Raw genomic sequence first — 15,180 nt, forward strand, 5'->3', positions numbered from 1 at the left:
CTTCAGCTTTTATTCTGTAGAACTGTGAATATAAGTGACTGGAGTTAGACGAAGTACAGTAATCATGAAATGGCTTCATCTTTTATTTTAGCAGTTGGATAACCTTAAGCAGAGAGTTCATGAGGTTATATACACGCTGTTAAATAGTTGTGGAAGCATATCAAACGTAAATTGAGATTCTTGAGGAAAAAACATATTTTAGTAAAGCTTTTTGGGATTTATATTCAGTTTAACTCCATATGTTTTTATTGGTTGGATCTTGATTCGTTTTACAATGGAAAAAAAGAATACATTTGAATGTTAGCTGACTTGAAATACAGTGGTGCCCCGCAAGACGAATGCCTCGCAAGACGGAAAACTCGCTAGACGAAAGAGTTTTCCGTTTTGGAGGTGCTTCGCAAAACGAATTTCCTATGGGCTTGCTTTGCAAGACGAAAATGTCTTGTGAGTTCCTGCGGTTTTTCCCCCCTCCCCCCCTTTTCTAAGCCGCTTATCCGATAAGCCGCTAAAAACCGCTAAACCGCTAATAGCGCTAATCCGATAAGCCGTCAATGGGCTTGCTTCGCAAGACGAAAAAACCGCTAGACGAAGAGAATCGCAGAACAGATTCTTTTCGTCTTGCGAGGCACCACTGTAATACTAGACCTTGGAGTGTCTTTGCAGTTTCCCACTGCATTTCCAACAACACAGTATCTAGGACCATAGGAAACTGCATTATAGAGAGACCATTGACTCAACTACCTCAGTATTGTCTACACTGACTGGCAGAATTTTCCAGTATCTCAGGGAGATTTTATCTTGCCACAACGCTGATGGAGCCCTCAGTATGGCTTATAATATGGCCTTGTTGAAGCAGAAGATAGCTTAGCATTGTGGAAAATGACCTGTATGAGCTTTTGCATATGTGATGAGGAGCTAAAAAACCTCTTCTTTAGACCTAACCAGTTTTCTATGATGGGTGAATCTGGAGAACTGTGATTTATTCTAACAATTTTTGTGTGTGGAAACAAATCAGGATATCAAACCATGGGTCCCCTGGAAATGGGTACAGGAGTTCAGATGGGACCAGACTCAAAATGTAGAATTTTGTTGTGGGTATCATTCTGACATCCATGCCTGTAATCTCCATTATCAAAGCAGATAACAGTTTTGTATACAATATATCTTTGCAATTTCTCTCCTCCAACTCCCATGAAAATAGGTGCAGAGGTAAAGATTGGTATTCCAACTTGAAATGTAGAATAGTGTCCTGAATAGGTTTGTAAAATCCCTCCCTCTCCAGAAATATGTTTAAGAAAGATATGCTTACTTACGTTACAGCATTTTGGCAACATATGTCAAAGTAGTGAACTGAACAAATCTCATTTTAGTGCATGGAGTCAACAGTTGTCTTCAAAAATTAAACTAAACATGAAAAAAAATTAAATTTCCCTGCAGGTGCTTTTTACCTTGTGTTTGAATATATGGATCATGACCTGATGGGACTCCTAGAATCTGGCTTGGTTCATTTTGATGAGAGTCATATTAAATCATTCATGAGGCAGTTGATGGAAGGCTTGGATTATTGTCACAAGAAGAATTTCTTGCACAGAGATATTAAATGCTCCAACATCTTACTAAATAACAGGTATTCATTCAGTTTTGTATACACAGATGTTAGAAATGCAAAAATGTCTTGATAAATCATAACTTGCATTAACACAGGTTGATAAAGAGCTTGCTAATAGTCTGATGATGAATAGGCTGATGACAATCGTCCACCAAAGTTTATGTCATAATAAATGTGTTTGTCTTCAAGGTAGAATAATAGAATAGAGTTTTAAGGGACCCCAAGGGACATCAGGTTCTACCCCCTGTAGTGAAGAATTGCAACTAAAACATCCCTGACAGATGGTGCTTCAAGACTTTTATTTTTACTAATACATGGCTTATGCTGCAATTGGATTTTATTTGCACTGGTGATACACTTCTTTTAAAGCTGCTGAGAGCTACTTCAGACACTACAGTACACACTTTCTCCAAAGACACCTAACAACAAACAATTCAGTCTAGACTCAGGTTATTATAAGAAGCGTTGTTGCATTTTAATAGCACTTTTAATTGTATGAACTTCATAGTTTAATCCATATAGTTTAATCCACATTTAGTGTGCCCTTTTTGGCCGCTACTAAAAACATATTTGTTTAGACAAGCCTACCTAAATGTTTAGAAAGTTAATCTGAGTTTTAGTCTGTTGTTACTTTATTTTTTTGAAAATGTTAAATTGTTGTTCTTATTGATAATTTGATTGTTTTTATCTTTTTGGTAAAGCACTTTGAGGTTGGTTTGTTTTTTTTACAGTCAAACAGTGTATAAATTTTATGGAATAAATAAATGAAACTGCTTATCTTGTTGGAATACTCACAGGTATCAGGCTTATATAAAGACTGAATCATTGGTTCACCTGGAAAGGCTTGCCACTCAAGTCTGTAAGAAAATAGGTTTCTAATTTGAGAGCTAAAGTTCCTTAAAAGCAAATATAAAATTACAAAATACCTAAAAGCAGAATCTTCCAAAGGCTTATTATTCCTTTGACTTCACTTTATACATGCCCTAATAATGGCAAAACAATTTCATTGGATGCCAATACTTAATAATGCATTAGGAAAATTTACAAACAAATGTACAATGGCAAGGAAGTCAATATACCAAAAATAAACTGAAAATATAAATGGAGCCCTTTACTCACTGTATAGTTGCCATCAAGTCAACTATTCCGCAATTAATCTCCCCTGACTAATACATTTTACTGTTGCAGTATTACGTATTGGCAGATGAAGTTATTGTGCTGCTATGTTTGGGCATTTTAAATTGTATTGGGAATATAAAAATGAAATTATTATAAGACTAGGAAGTCTTGGCAGGATTATGTTTTTAGGTTTTTTTGTAATTATCATTAGCCGTAAGGCATTTCAAATGAGCTGGTTCATCTTTAAGCTTGAGTTTCTGCAGAATGGATCTGGAAGGACAGTAGGACAGGCAGTGGTGGATAAACTTTTTTTGGCAGATGAATATTTTAGTAGTAAGTTGGATGGATAACTTTGGGTATTCAAACAAGATACGTGGATTAAACCTGGGGCAAGAAATCTGATATGGAATATTTACTTTCCCTTTTCCGCTGGCCAAATTTAACTGGTTGACCAATTGCCTGGCATCACAGTGCTCTGAGGCGATTATCTTCAGGACTTCAAAGCATCAAACAGGTCTTGGAAAGAGTCTTTAATGGTGCTGGTGGGGGAGGTAACTTCAAACCTTTCTGCAGGGATTGGCTGTGGGATCAAATTTCCCATGGGGAAACTGGAACCATCTGATGTGGGGTGTTGGGCAAGTGGGTAAGTGGGTCCACAGCCTTGTGGACTAAATGGGGACTTGTGTGGGCCAAATTGGACCTGCAGGCTGTAGGTTCCCAACTCCTGGAGTAAAGCAGTGAGCTATACATGCAATGGTGGCTTAGATATTTCTCTTCCTTAGTCCCTCAAGTCAATTAATTCAAAGAGTTTTACAGTTGTTTCCTCAACTATATAGTGAGTTCCATGTACAATATGGTTGCTGGGAACAAATAGTGATATTGCCTTGGTGCCATGAATGAATTAATGAATGAAACTTTATTTGCATCGGCCATAGCAACAAAAAGCATTGTGATATACACAGAACAAAATAAAAGTCGGTTATATAAAACACGGTTTAGGGTTCTGAATCAGCAGTCAAATAGTGGACCTTATTCTGATTGCCCCAGCTAGAAACCTTGCAACCTTTGCAGTCATCTGCGCCTCTTGATCGGCCAGGAGAAACGACACTGTGGCAGTGGTTGTGTGACCCAGAATGGTCAATAAAAGAGGCCATGTGTGCAGGCTTCCCAGCTGCAGGCATCTGCAAGACCATGTGAAACAGGAAATGTGGACCTGACTGCACTGGCTACCAATTAGCTTCCAGGCCCAATCAGAGTGCGGGTTTTGACCTATAAAGCCTTTAATGGCTTAGGACTGCAATACCCGAAGGACTGTCTCTCCCCATATAAACCATCCTGGACTCTTTGTTCATTATCTAAGGCCCTTCTTCACAAGCTGCCTCCATGTGAGGTCCATAGAGTGGCAACACGAGAATGGGCCTTTTCTGTAGTGGCTCCCCATTTGTGGAATGCTCTATGTGCATAATACCTGACATGCTATCCGTCCACTACAGCAACAGAGGCATGTTTCTGCATGTGTACAATCTTAAGCATTTGAATGCAGAATAGTGGAACTACAGTGGTACCTTCAGGTTACAGACTCCTCTCACCCAGAAATAGTACCTCGGGTTAAGAACTTTGCTTCAGGATGAGAACAGAAATTGCATGGCGGCAGCAGCAGGAGGCCCCATTAGCTAAAGTGGTACCTCAGGTTAAGAACGGACCTCCAGAACGAATTAAGTTCTTAACCCGAGGTACCACTGTATTTTCTCTGTTCACACAAAACACCATTTCTGCACATAATGGGATATGCCCATAGAGGCTAGGTCAGTGGGTCTTCTGTGTATGCAAAGTTTATTTTTATTTAGGAAAGTTTTATAGCTTAATTTTTAAAACATCTCTTAAGTGGTAGGTATATACATAAAATAATATAAATCTCACTGCATGTGAAGTGGAGGGGGCAGGAACAGGACCCACTGCTTATAAGACCTCAGAGAGTTGCTGTTGCAATTGGTAAGGAAATAAAGGTGGCTTACTGCTGCACTGTTCTGTAATTTTTTGTTTCTATTACATCATTTACCTGCATTATATATTGTTTTAACTATACAGTATACCACTTTGGGTATGCAAGTTTGAAAGTGGTATGTAAACAACCCACCATGTTATAAAACTTAAAATGACCCATCTGAGGGTTTTCACCAAGGGTCTTGCTGTCATAACATGAAAGTTGTTTCATAATATTAATAATAATGTATGGAAAACTAACCAACTTAGCCATTTAGAACTTTAAGTAGCTTCTTTAAGTATTTCTATCTGTTGTGATACATACGCTAAGTTTTAGTTCATAAGCATTAAGATTTGCTACAAATTCTTTTTTTCATGCAGGGATTTATATTTTTTTCTGATTTCATTTCCTCACACCCTTTGTTTAGATATTTAAAAATTGCGTAAAATCTTTATTCTTTCCACTAGAGGGCAGATCAAGCTTGCAGATTTTGGGCTTGCTCGGCTGTATAGCTCTGAGGAGAGGTAAGTCCAATACTAAGTCGAAAGCTACATGTCGGTTCTTCTTGACAGTGTTTTGGGAAATTTCTCATAAGCAAATTTTAAAAGCCAGGTGAAGCGTTTCAAAAAGTTCTGTAATAAAAGTAGAAGAAAATAGTTACAGGGTTGAAATGTGTCCTCTTTTTCCATGGACACGTCCTCTTTTTCACGAGTAGAGTCCTAATAGCGAACCATAGTTAAAAGTAGAAGTTGGCAAATATATTCTCTTTTTTGCTCTTCAAAATATGGCAGCCCTAGTTATTTTCCATGGCTTTAACCCATTTTGCTTATTTATGTGGTTTTATATCATTTGAATTAATGACTCTTGAATTAAATTCTTAAGCTTTTTTATAGTTCATAGTCTATAAAAACCTCAGTTTGTTAGTTTAGGTCTGATTTGCTGTGTATACCTTTTTTAAATGGATATACTTATGTTTGGAATATATATTATATTATTCCACTTGTATTTAAATTACATCACACAATTATGTTACTTATTGTTAATTTTGGCTTGTTTAAAATATTATTATACAGCCTTTCAGAATACCACTTCAAGAGAAAAATAAAATGCAAATTATATATTGCTATTTAATCTAAATGGAGAGAGTTGTTCCATAATGCTGTTTACTGATTCTCAAGCCTGTACCTGTATTAGTTCAGTGGCCTTAACTTCATGACCATAGTAAAGCCTCACCTGTGCTGTAACCATTTAGACCAGGCTTCCTCAACCTCGGCCTTCCAGATGTTTTGAGACTACAATTCCCATCATCCCTGACCACTGGTCCTGCTAGCTAGGGATCATAGGAGTTGTAGGCCAAAAACATCTGGAGGCCCAAGGTTGAGGAAGCCTGATTTAGACTGCAGGTGGGGTGGGGTGCTCATGCAATTGTATGATCCTCCACACAAAACAAACAGCCCTGCAGCAGTGTGTACAACACAGTGTTTGAGTGAAGGGTGCCAGCTAAATCTTCTTAACAGACTTAGTTCTTATGAATGTTTTGTGAAGACCTATTCTGTGAGCCCCCTATTCTACCCTGAACTACTGCCTCTGTGAGAGTTGGGCCTATGCTTTTGAAATTGCTTTCTTCAAATAAGTAGCACGGGCATAAGGGATCTTATTAAGAAATCTCCATTTTCTGTAGACATATAGTATTTATAGATATAAAATGGAGGTCTTAACCTGGTGGTGGATAAAGTCCATTCAGAGCCAGTGAACTTCTAAATGTTTTGTTTCAAGCCAGTTCAAGATAGGTTTCCTTCTGTGTTTTGAGTTGCTTGGGAATTAAGACTTGTATAGTTCGTAACTGAACTGAGAAGATAAGAAAATAATTGTGGGTATTTTGAGGCAGACAAATAGTGAAAGGAAACCTGTGATTCTAGTGATGAGCACATTGTTTTTTAAGGGTTTTTTCTGTTTCTGAGTGGGATCAGGAGAACCCAGTATTTTGAAATACCCCAGTATTTTGAGTTACTCATAGTAATTCATTTTTTGAGAAAATTCAGATTTGTTTTCTTTTCCAGTCGACCATATACCAACAAAGTTATCACTTTATGGTACCGTCCTCCTGAACTTTTATTGGGAGAAGAACGATACACACCTGCCATTGATGTCTGGAGCTGCGGGTAAGGCTGTTAATAGAAGCAGAATATTTTGCAACAACAAAGTTGTTAAAATGGTATTGATGAAAATGTTCTGTCTGTTTCTCCTCTCCTCCAGATGTATCCTGGGTGAACTTTTTACTAAAAAACCAATATTTCAAGCAAATCAGGAACTTGCTCAGCTGGAGCTGATAAGGTCAGTTGTCATTTATAATGTTGGGTCTGTAACAGTCCCTCAGAAGCCCACAGTGAAATGTGCAGCTTGGTGTTGTTTAAAATAGTGAAACTGAAGTCCTTTCACAGGAAGGGAGGGCTTTTTTTTTCTTACACAGGCTGATGCATACTTAGGAAGAAGTAACATTTATTTTTCCTTCTCATGTCTTTTTTTTTTTTTTTTTTTTGGCTGCATCTTCTGAGTTAATTAGCTTTTTGTGGTGGCAGCAGTAGTCATATTAGCCTTTGCTGCATTTTGAATAGTGAAATGAATTATTGTCCACAGAACATCTTACGTTAGGCCTTCCTAGAGTCCCCAAGTCAGAGGAGTTCTCAATCTTGACTTCTAATACTACAAAATATGGAAGAACGTTGATCTCTCTCTGTAAGAGGGCAATTTTCTTTTTCCTCTTGATACAGTACACATAAAATAAAAGCTGTGCTCCAAAGAATGAGCCACTAGGTGTCACTAGAGCATGTTCCATAAGTGAGAGATGAAATAATGTTTTGTTGTTGTTTTATCTAGCTTAAAATAGCTGCTTGTCTCTTTTGTTGAACATTGAGAATGGATTTGATTCATTTCATTAACATGATGATGAATGCCTGAACCACCTTCATCACACTTGGGCTTCCCAGACGCATCAGGCTGGCCAACTGCGAGAACAGTTGGACTAGGTGGGCCACTGGCTCCTCTTATGTTAGCAGATCTTGTAGTACTAAAACTGGGCAAGAATACTTGAGATGATTTAGGTTATTATAAATTTTCCCTTTTTCTTTTGTGCTGTAGAAGAATGAGCCTATCACTCATTATGTTTACCTTCTGTTACATCAAAATATATTGGGCATGGCACAGATCAGTCTGTGTCCAAGTATTTCTTCTTGTACCTTGATCCTAAGCAAGCATATCCTTGAACAAAACCTCACTGACTTGCCTAGTAGGAAAATATGTAGAAGAGAACAGCTCCTCTGTTTATCTTTTAAAATTCAATAGCTTGATGTAAAGTCAGAGAGTAACCAGAGTTGCCATTTCACCAGTTTCCAACTTGGATAACTTAACTGTACAGTTAACATTAGCTATTAATAACCAGTGTTTTGAGTTTCATCAAGTCTCTTCTCCACATCACCTTAATAGGCCTAAAACCAAATGGTCTCTTCATTATGGGATATTCTTATCTGCCAAGTTCATTATCTTTGTATTTCTCTTCAGTTGCTTTATTTAAGTTTATAAGGTTCCAGGCTAAGGGAAATAGTCATCACATTCTCATTTTGATTCAGTATTTATTACTCGTACCTTTTAACCTTAATATCTACATGCATTCATTCAATGTTTTTCATACAGCCGCATATGTGGGAGTCCTTGTCCTGCAGTATGGCCTGATGTGATAAAACTGGCATATTTCAACACCATGAAACCAAAGAAGCAGTATCGTAGAAGACTAAGAGAAGAATTTGCTTTGTAAGGAATGAGCTACTAATTCTGTTTTTTTTCCTTCATTGATTTTGTTGAGTCAGAATTTGGCTTCTGTTTTGTCAAGCTATTAAAACTGTGCTCAATATTCCCTTGATGCGTCTGCAGTTGGTACAGTTCATAATATCGTTAATGCTGGTCTGTTCTTTTTCATGGTTTCTACCCTCCAGTCTATGGAGTGTGTGCCTGTGCAGATCCATCAATCATATCCATTAACTCAAGCCAGGTAGCTGGTACTCGTGCCCCTTGCCTGTGCAGATCCATCAATCATATCCATTAACTCTAGCCAGGTAGCTGGTACTCGTGCCCCTTTCCTCAAGGGGAGATTTTTAAAAATTATGTGCATGTTTTTAAAACTTATGAAACGATTCTTAAAATTTCATTTTATTCAGTTACTTTGGAACTCCCCGTAACTTCCAAAGCAAGGATATTATAGATAGAAAGAGTTTTCCATTCAGCTGGCTTCAATTTTGAACTGTACTTTTAGTTACTGTGTGTCAGCTGAATGGATAAGCCAGCAGGGCTATCCAGCTTTTCCATGCTGACACAGCAGACATAGGTGAGGTATGGCAAGCACATAGAATGCTACAGGTGGGCTCCATTGGCAAGCTGCTTAAAATGGTCCTAACATAATTAAGAAAATTAGGCAAAAACATTTATCCCCAACATCTAGTTTATATTGTGGAAAACAATCATGAGAACCCTCACATGCTATCTAAGGCTTATTCATTTTTTCTAGTGGTCCCACTTCTTTGCAATCTCCATGTTTGGAAATGTGACACCTGTTTTAATACCTGCCTCTCCTGATGCTGTTGAAGACACAGGAATTCTTTTTTAAACTGCTTTGATGTTTATGAAATATGGTCATGTGCTTATACCTTATGTGCTGTAAATTGCAGTTGTGCCTAAGTTTGTTACATTTCTAAGATGCTTTGAATTTGCTCTTCTGAACCCAGCTGACTTTGAAATATCCTGTTTTTGTAGTTGCATTCTTTGTTTTTCTGCAAATCTGGGAACTGCCACTGAAAAGCAGCATATAAATGGAAATAAATTATAAGCCTATGCTGTCAAAGGAAATTGCCTTGAATTTGCCCTGAAGTCTATAGCATGGAGTCCTAATTGTATAGTAAATTATAAAACTAAGTTCACCAAGCCAGTAAGTTAGAAGAGGTGGTTGAAAACACACAAAATTGAACTCTGATGACAAATTACATCACTTTATTCATCTTCTTGACAGTATTCCCGCAGCTGCACTAGATCTCTTTGATTACATGCTTGCTTTGGATCCCAGCAAGCGCTGCACAGCTGAACAGGCACTTCAGTGTGAATTTCTGAGAGATGTGGACCCTTCAAAGATGCCTCCACCAGAGTAAGTACCCCTCTCTAGAGTTCATTTGCTACGGAAACAAGATTTTAATACTTCAGTTCTACTAGCAGGTGCTCTGTGATGCACATGTTTTCAGTTTTTCTGCAACTGGGTGTGTGTATAAAATACATTATGAGCATACTGTTGGAATGATGCTTCTAAACTTCATAAAACTTCCAGCATTTAATGGCTCTACAAGTAAGGAGGGTAGCTTTGGTATACAGTTGACTCACAACTTACCTGCATCTAACTTGTGCAAGTTCACTCGTTAGCACTCTTGGCCGATCAAAATAAAACAAAGCGTGTGTATTGGTGTGTGTGTGTGTGGGGGGGTAAATAGTGGCAATCTTACCTGCCATTGTACACACTTTGGGCAAGCATTTGGAGGTGCAGGGAGAGTATGTTTTGACTATATGTGATTTTGGCCTTAGACACTGTCCCTAGAACATAACTCCCGTATAGGTTGAGACTGCAATACCTGAAGGACCGCCTCTGCCCATGCAAACCGTCCCAGACTCTGTGTTCATCACCTGAGGCCCTTCTTCTTATGCTGCCTCCACGTGAGTTCTGGATGGTGGCAACACGAGAATGGGCCTTTTCTGTGGTGGCTCCCTGTTTGTGGAGTGCTCTCCCCAGGGAGGTTTGCCTGACTCTTTCATTATATATTTTTAGATGCCAGGTGAATAATTTCCTCTTCAATCAGGCCTTCTGCTAATTAATATTCTACAGGCTTATAAATGTCTCTGTGGGAAAGGAGAGTTATTGGTTTGCTGTTTTACTTGTTTAAATCCTGCGTTTTATTCTGTGAGGGAGAGGGGTGGACCCTATGACTTCCTTTGAACAAGCAGGTTCATTCTTGAAGCCAAGGTTTGTTCTCGGCTTAGTCCTTGTAGAAATAAACTGTAAGTGTTTGTTTGTATGTAATACAAAGCCTGTTGCTCTGTGGTTTGTTTCTCAGTTTCCATTGAAGTAGAGTGAAGAGAGCTTGATTTGAGCAGTAGACATGAGTATGCTTCATATGTACAAGGAAAGCCATAGTAGATTCAGACTATGGCTTACTGTTGCATGTGAATGGGGCCGTGTGCTTCTTCTGCACACATGATGGAGAAAAGAAAAAAACTTGAAAAGATAATGTACAGGCAGCCTTCCCCCCCCCGCCCCCGCTTTTGTTAATTTAAAATAATTTTGGCTACATCTAATGTATGAGGAACATGACCATAAACATTTGCCTAAATGAGAAAGGTCAGCTGAGCTTGGCATCAAGATACTTTACATAGCTATTGAGTGGTGGAATTCATACCTCGTATCTTATTGCTGCAAAGCTCCTCAACAGCAAGTATTATCCTGTGTTGAACAGTTTTATTCCTGGTTTTTGTTAAGAAATGAAGGACACTGCAAAGCAGTGCCACAAGTTCAAGAGCCCTTGGATGTTTTTGTTTCAGGTATGAGGTCTTATTGACTCATCACTAAATCTCAGATGTTATGATGCTTTCTGAAGTGATTATATATATTTTTTTACAGCCTTCCTTTATGGCAGGATTGCCATGAGCTATGGAGTAAGAAGCGCAGAAGGCAAAAGCAGATGGGCATGACCGATGATGCAACTAAAATCCCAAGGAAGGATTTGTCCTTGGGAATGGATGACAGCAGAGCCAACACACCCCAAGGCCTGCAGACCGCTTCTCAACTGAAAATGCAAGGCAGTTCTAACATAGCACTTGGTCAGTAATTTCTTATTGATTAAATTCATGTACAGCTTCCCAAACAAAACTGCAGGGCAATGAAATTTAACTTAGGGTTTTGTAACAGTTTTTCTACAGGCAACCTGTGTATGTGCAGTCACATTCAGCTTAGTATATTTCTGTTGTAAGACAAATGTGGGTATGTCCCATTGACTTCATGTGAACATGTTGCAGGAACTGACACTTTTGTATAGAAGTTGCTTGTCACCAGATACCTTTAATGTGTCTGCATCTAATGCAGGGGTCGGCAAGGTTTACCTCGCCTGGGCCAGTTCACTCCTGCAGAGATCGCTCTGTGGGCTGGATCGCGTCTGCACAGATGCGATTTCCGGCACCGCAGAAGCCAGTCCCTGCTCCACGCTGTGCGGGGTTTAGCGTGGGGGCTTGCCAAGCGGGCGGCTCGGTTCAGGGGTGGCTTGTGGACTGTTTAAACAACCCTCTTGGGCCACTTGTGGCCCATGGGCTGCAGGTTGCCAACCCCTGATCTAATGTCTTAGCTTCATTATCAGATTTGCCCAGTCAGCCTTGAAAATAATCAAGAGGAAAGGAAGATTGTTCACCTTACCTTTTATTGTTGAAGCCCATAAAGGAGAACAATAATTGACATATTTTTGTGCCAGACACAGAGAGCTGATCCCTTAGGAATTTATTGTCCCTCTTCTTTGCCACTGGAGTATTTATCTATTGCATTTATATACAGTGGTACCTCAGGTTACATACACTTCAGGTTACAGACTCCGCTAACCCAGAAAAAGTGCTTCAGGTTAAGAACTTTACTTCAGGATGAGAACAGAAATCGTGCTCTGGCGGCGCGGCAGCAGGAGGCCACATTAGCTAAAGTGGTGCTTCAGGTTAAGAGCAGTTTCAGGTTAAGAATGGACCTCTAGAATGAATTAAGTACTTAACCTGAGGTACCACTGTACTACCTTTTTCTTCCAAGGAGCTCAAGATGGTGTACATAGTCCTTATTTCATCCTCACAACAACCCTGTGAGGTAGCTTAGCCTAAGAGATGCTGACTGGCCCAAGGGAGCTTCATGGCTGAGTAGGGTTTCGGACCCTGGTTTCACAGGTCATGGTCCAACACTAACCATTACTCCACAGTGGCTCAGAGTGTAGATCATGCTGAATATGCATATTATCTTCTAGCAGAGAAGAGGGCTTACACAAAATGGTGGTTGGCTCTGCATAGTCACCTGGTGGCAACAAGTAATTTTTTTAGCTTCTGTCTTGAGAATGTATTTGTGTGTGTACATTCAAGCACCCACCATAGCCTTTTTGGGCTATTCCATGATTTCCTGCCCTCGTGTCCTTTATGTTCAGTGACAGGTAGACGCAGCAAGATGAACAAGAGGTAAGGTCATCAAGGTTAGGAAAGTGTGGTTTTGCAACCAGACAACTAGGAATGTTTAGGAAATGGTGTGAGAAAACCATTCAAACATGTTTTCCTTTGTATGTCAAAATTTATTTTGAGGTCATTTTGCTGAGATAATACCTTTTCCCAAAGTGTAATGTACAAATTCATTTAATTTTTCTTGTTGAAAAATCCATCTGTGCTGGTGAAAGCAAATATACACCTGATTTATGAGCTTCAGGTATAATAGGAAGAAAGTGAAAACTTAGAACAACTACTGTTCTGTGAGTTTGGATATAAAAGGAAAACAGAAACGTTCATTCTTTTCCTCCTTAGAGTGTGTAGGATGCTCATTGCTATATTCTAAGCCAAGGTTTAGGTAAACATCTGAACAGTCATTGTCAATTTATTTTGCTTTGGTCCTTACCTATGGTCATATTAAACACCTGTTTTTGTTTTGTTTTCAGTGAAAGGAGGCAGTGGTCAGCCACTAAATCAAAATGAAGTGGCCATTCTCCTAAACCTGCTTCAGTCTAAATCCAGTATTAACATGGCACAATTTGCTCAAGTGCTGAATATTAAGGTGAATCCTGAGACTGAGCAACAGCTGAATAAAATAAACCTTCCAGCTGGCATTTTGGAAGCAGGAGAAAAACAGACTGAGCAGGAGCAGCAGCAGCAACAACAACAACAGCAACAGCAGCAACAACAGCAGCAGCAGCAACAGCAACAGCAACAGCAACAGCAGCAGCTCCCACTGCCTCTCTCGCCTGACCAGGAGCCTTTAAAACAAACTGCAGCCTCTTTGCCTCCTGCGCAGCCAGCTCAACTGACCCAAGCAAAGGTTGACACTGAGGTCACTCAAGCAGCTGTGCAGAGTGCATTCACAGTTTTGCTATCTCAGCTACTAAAGACTCAGCAAGTGAAGCAAAAAGAAAACTTGTTAGAAGAAAAGGAGAATGGATCAGGAAATGAGATGCTATTACATCCCAGGCAACCTCCAGAACCAAGTACGCCTGCATCTGGTGGCACCTGGGAAGATGCAGAATCGCCAGTATCCATTTATCCCCATCTTATCAAATCATTATATGCACATGCAGGTAGGAGAGGATGTATTTACTTGTTATGTGTTTTTTTCTGCTGCTACTCCTGTCAAAAATGGGTAAATAGTACAGTATTCTATAATGAAAATGGTCTGACATAGGCCCTTGTAGTAGAAGCTTATTATTGCAGTATAACAGCATAAAACTGGCAATGTAACCTTTACAAACGGAGGCTGGGATCCAGGGAGTTGTACTTTTACAGTGGGTTTTTTTTTACTTTGCAATATGGCATAGGGGCTTATTCCATAATTTTTTGACACCCTCCTCACTTTCAAAAATGGTTTGGCATGTAGCATGGGGGGGCTGTGACTCATTCGAGCAAAACATGCCCTGACAATCCTTTGGCCTGCAAAGATCTTTTGATACAAGCCTGGGTGTAGTTGGTTCTGTTCCAGTCAGTGTAGTCAAAATTCAATGCCACATGAATAGCAAGGTATACAAATATTGAGAGTATATTAAAATAGAGCAAAGTCTTATAATGATGTTTCATATTCACTCATTAGATGTGCTTATGGGACATGGGTGGCACAATCCGCATCATGGGGTGAGCTCCCGTTGCCCTGTCCCAGCTTCTGCCAGCCTAGCAGTTCGAAAGTACACCAGTGCAAATAGATAAATAGGTACTGCTGCGGCAGGAAGGTAAACAGCGTTTCCGTGTGCTCTGGCTTCCGTCACGGTGTTCCATTGCACCAGAAGCGGCTTAGTCATGCTGGTCACATGACCCAGAAAGCTGTCTGTGGACAAAGACCAGCTCCCTCAGCCTGAAGTGAGATGAGTGCTGCAACCCATAGTCACCTTTGACTAGACCTAACCAACCCTTTAACTTACGTGGTATTCATTTTCTTGTTTGAGAAGGTCACGTACTTTGCTCCAGACAAAGTAATACTTTATTTCCAATGGAATCAATGAGGCTTTAACTTAAGTCCCAATGATTTTAATGTGACTACAGCTGAATTCTCCAGCCTCTGATTGACATGCTGTAGGAAATCTATGTCTTTCTGTGATCAAACTTAAGACATTCAACAACGTACTCTTAATTTTTGTTTGATGAACCAATATGTGGTTACAGATCTCATTCTGAATTC

General features: G+C 39.5%; 1 protein-coding gene across 1 annotated transcript in view; it reads left to right on the plus strand.

Moving 5' to 3' along the window:
• The window catches only part of CDK13 (cyclin dependent kinase 13), a 36,643-nt gene that overhangs the window by 18,899 nt on the left and 2,564 nt on the right, over positions 1 to 15,180 (plus strand). The window contains exons 6-13 of the mRNA XM_081834712.1: positions 1,438 to 1,627; positions 5,180 to 5,236; positions 6,773 to 6,874; positions 6,969 to 7,046; positions 8,403 to 8,519; positions 9,769 to 9,900; positions 11,419 to 11,618; positions 13,460 to 14,092. Of these exons, the coding sequence (XP_081690838.1) occupies positions 1,438 to 1,627; positions 5,180 to 5,236; positions 6,773 to 6,874; positions 6,969 to 7,046; positions 8,403 to 8,519; positions 9,769 to 9,900; positions 11,419 to 11,618; positions 13,460 to 14,092 (1,509 nt within the window). The remainder of the gene's footprint in view (positions 1 to 1,437; positions 1,628 to 5,179; positions 5,237 to 6,772; positions 6,875 to 6,968; positions 7,047 to 8,402; positions 8,520 to 9,768; positions 9,901 to 11,418; positions 11,619 to 13,459; positions 14,093 to 15,180) is intronic.

Source organism: Podarcis erhardii (genome assembly GCF_964252035.2).
Source record: "Podarcis erhardii genome assembly, chromosome: 12".
Classification (NCBI taxonomy): domain Eukaryota; kingdom Metazoa; phylum Chordata; class Lepidosauria; order Squamata; family Lacertidae; genus Podarcis; species Podarcis erhardii.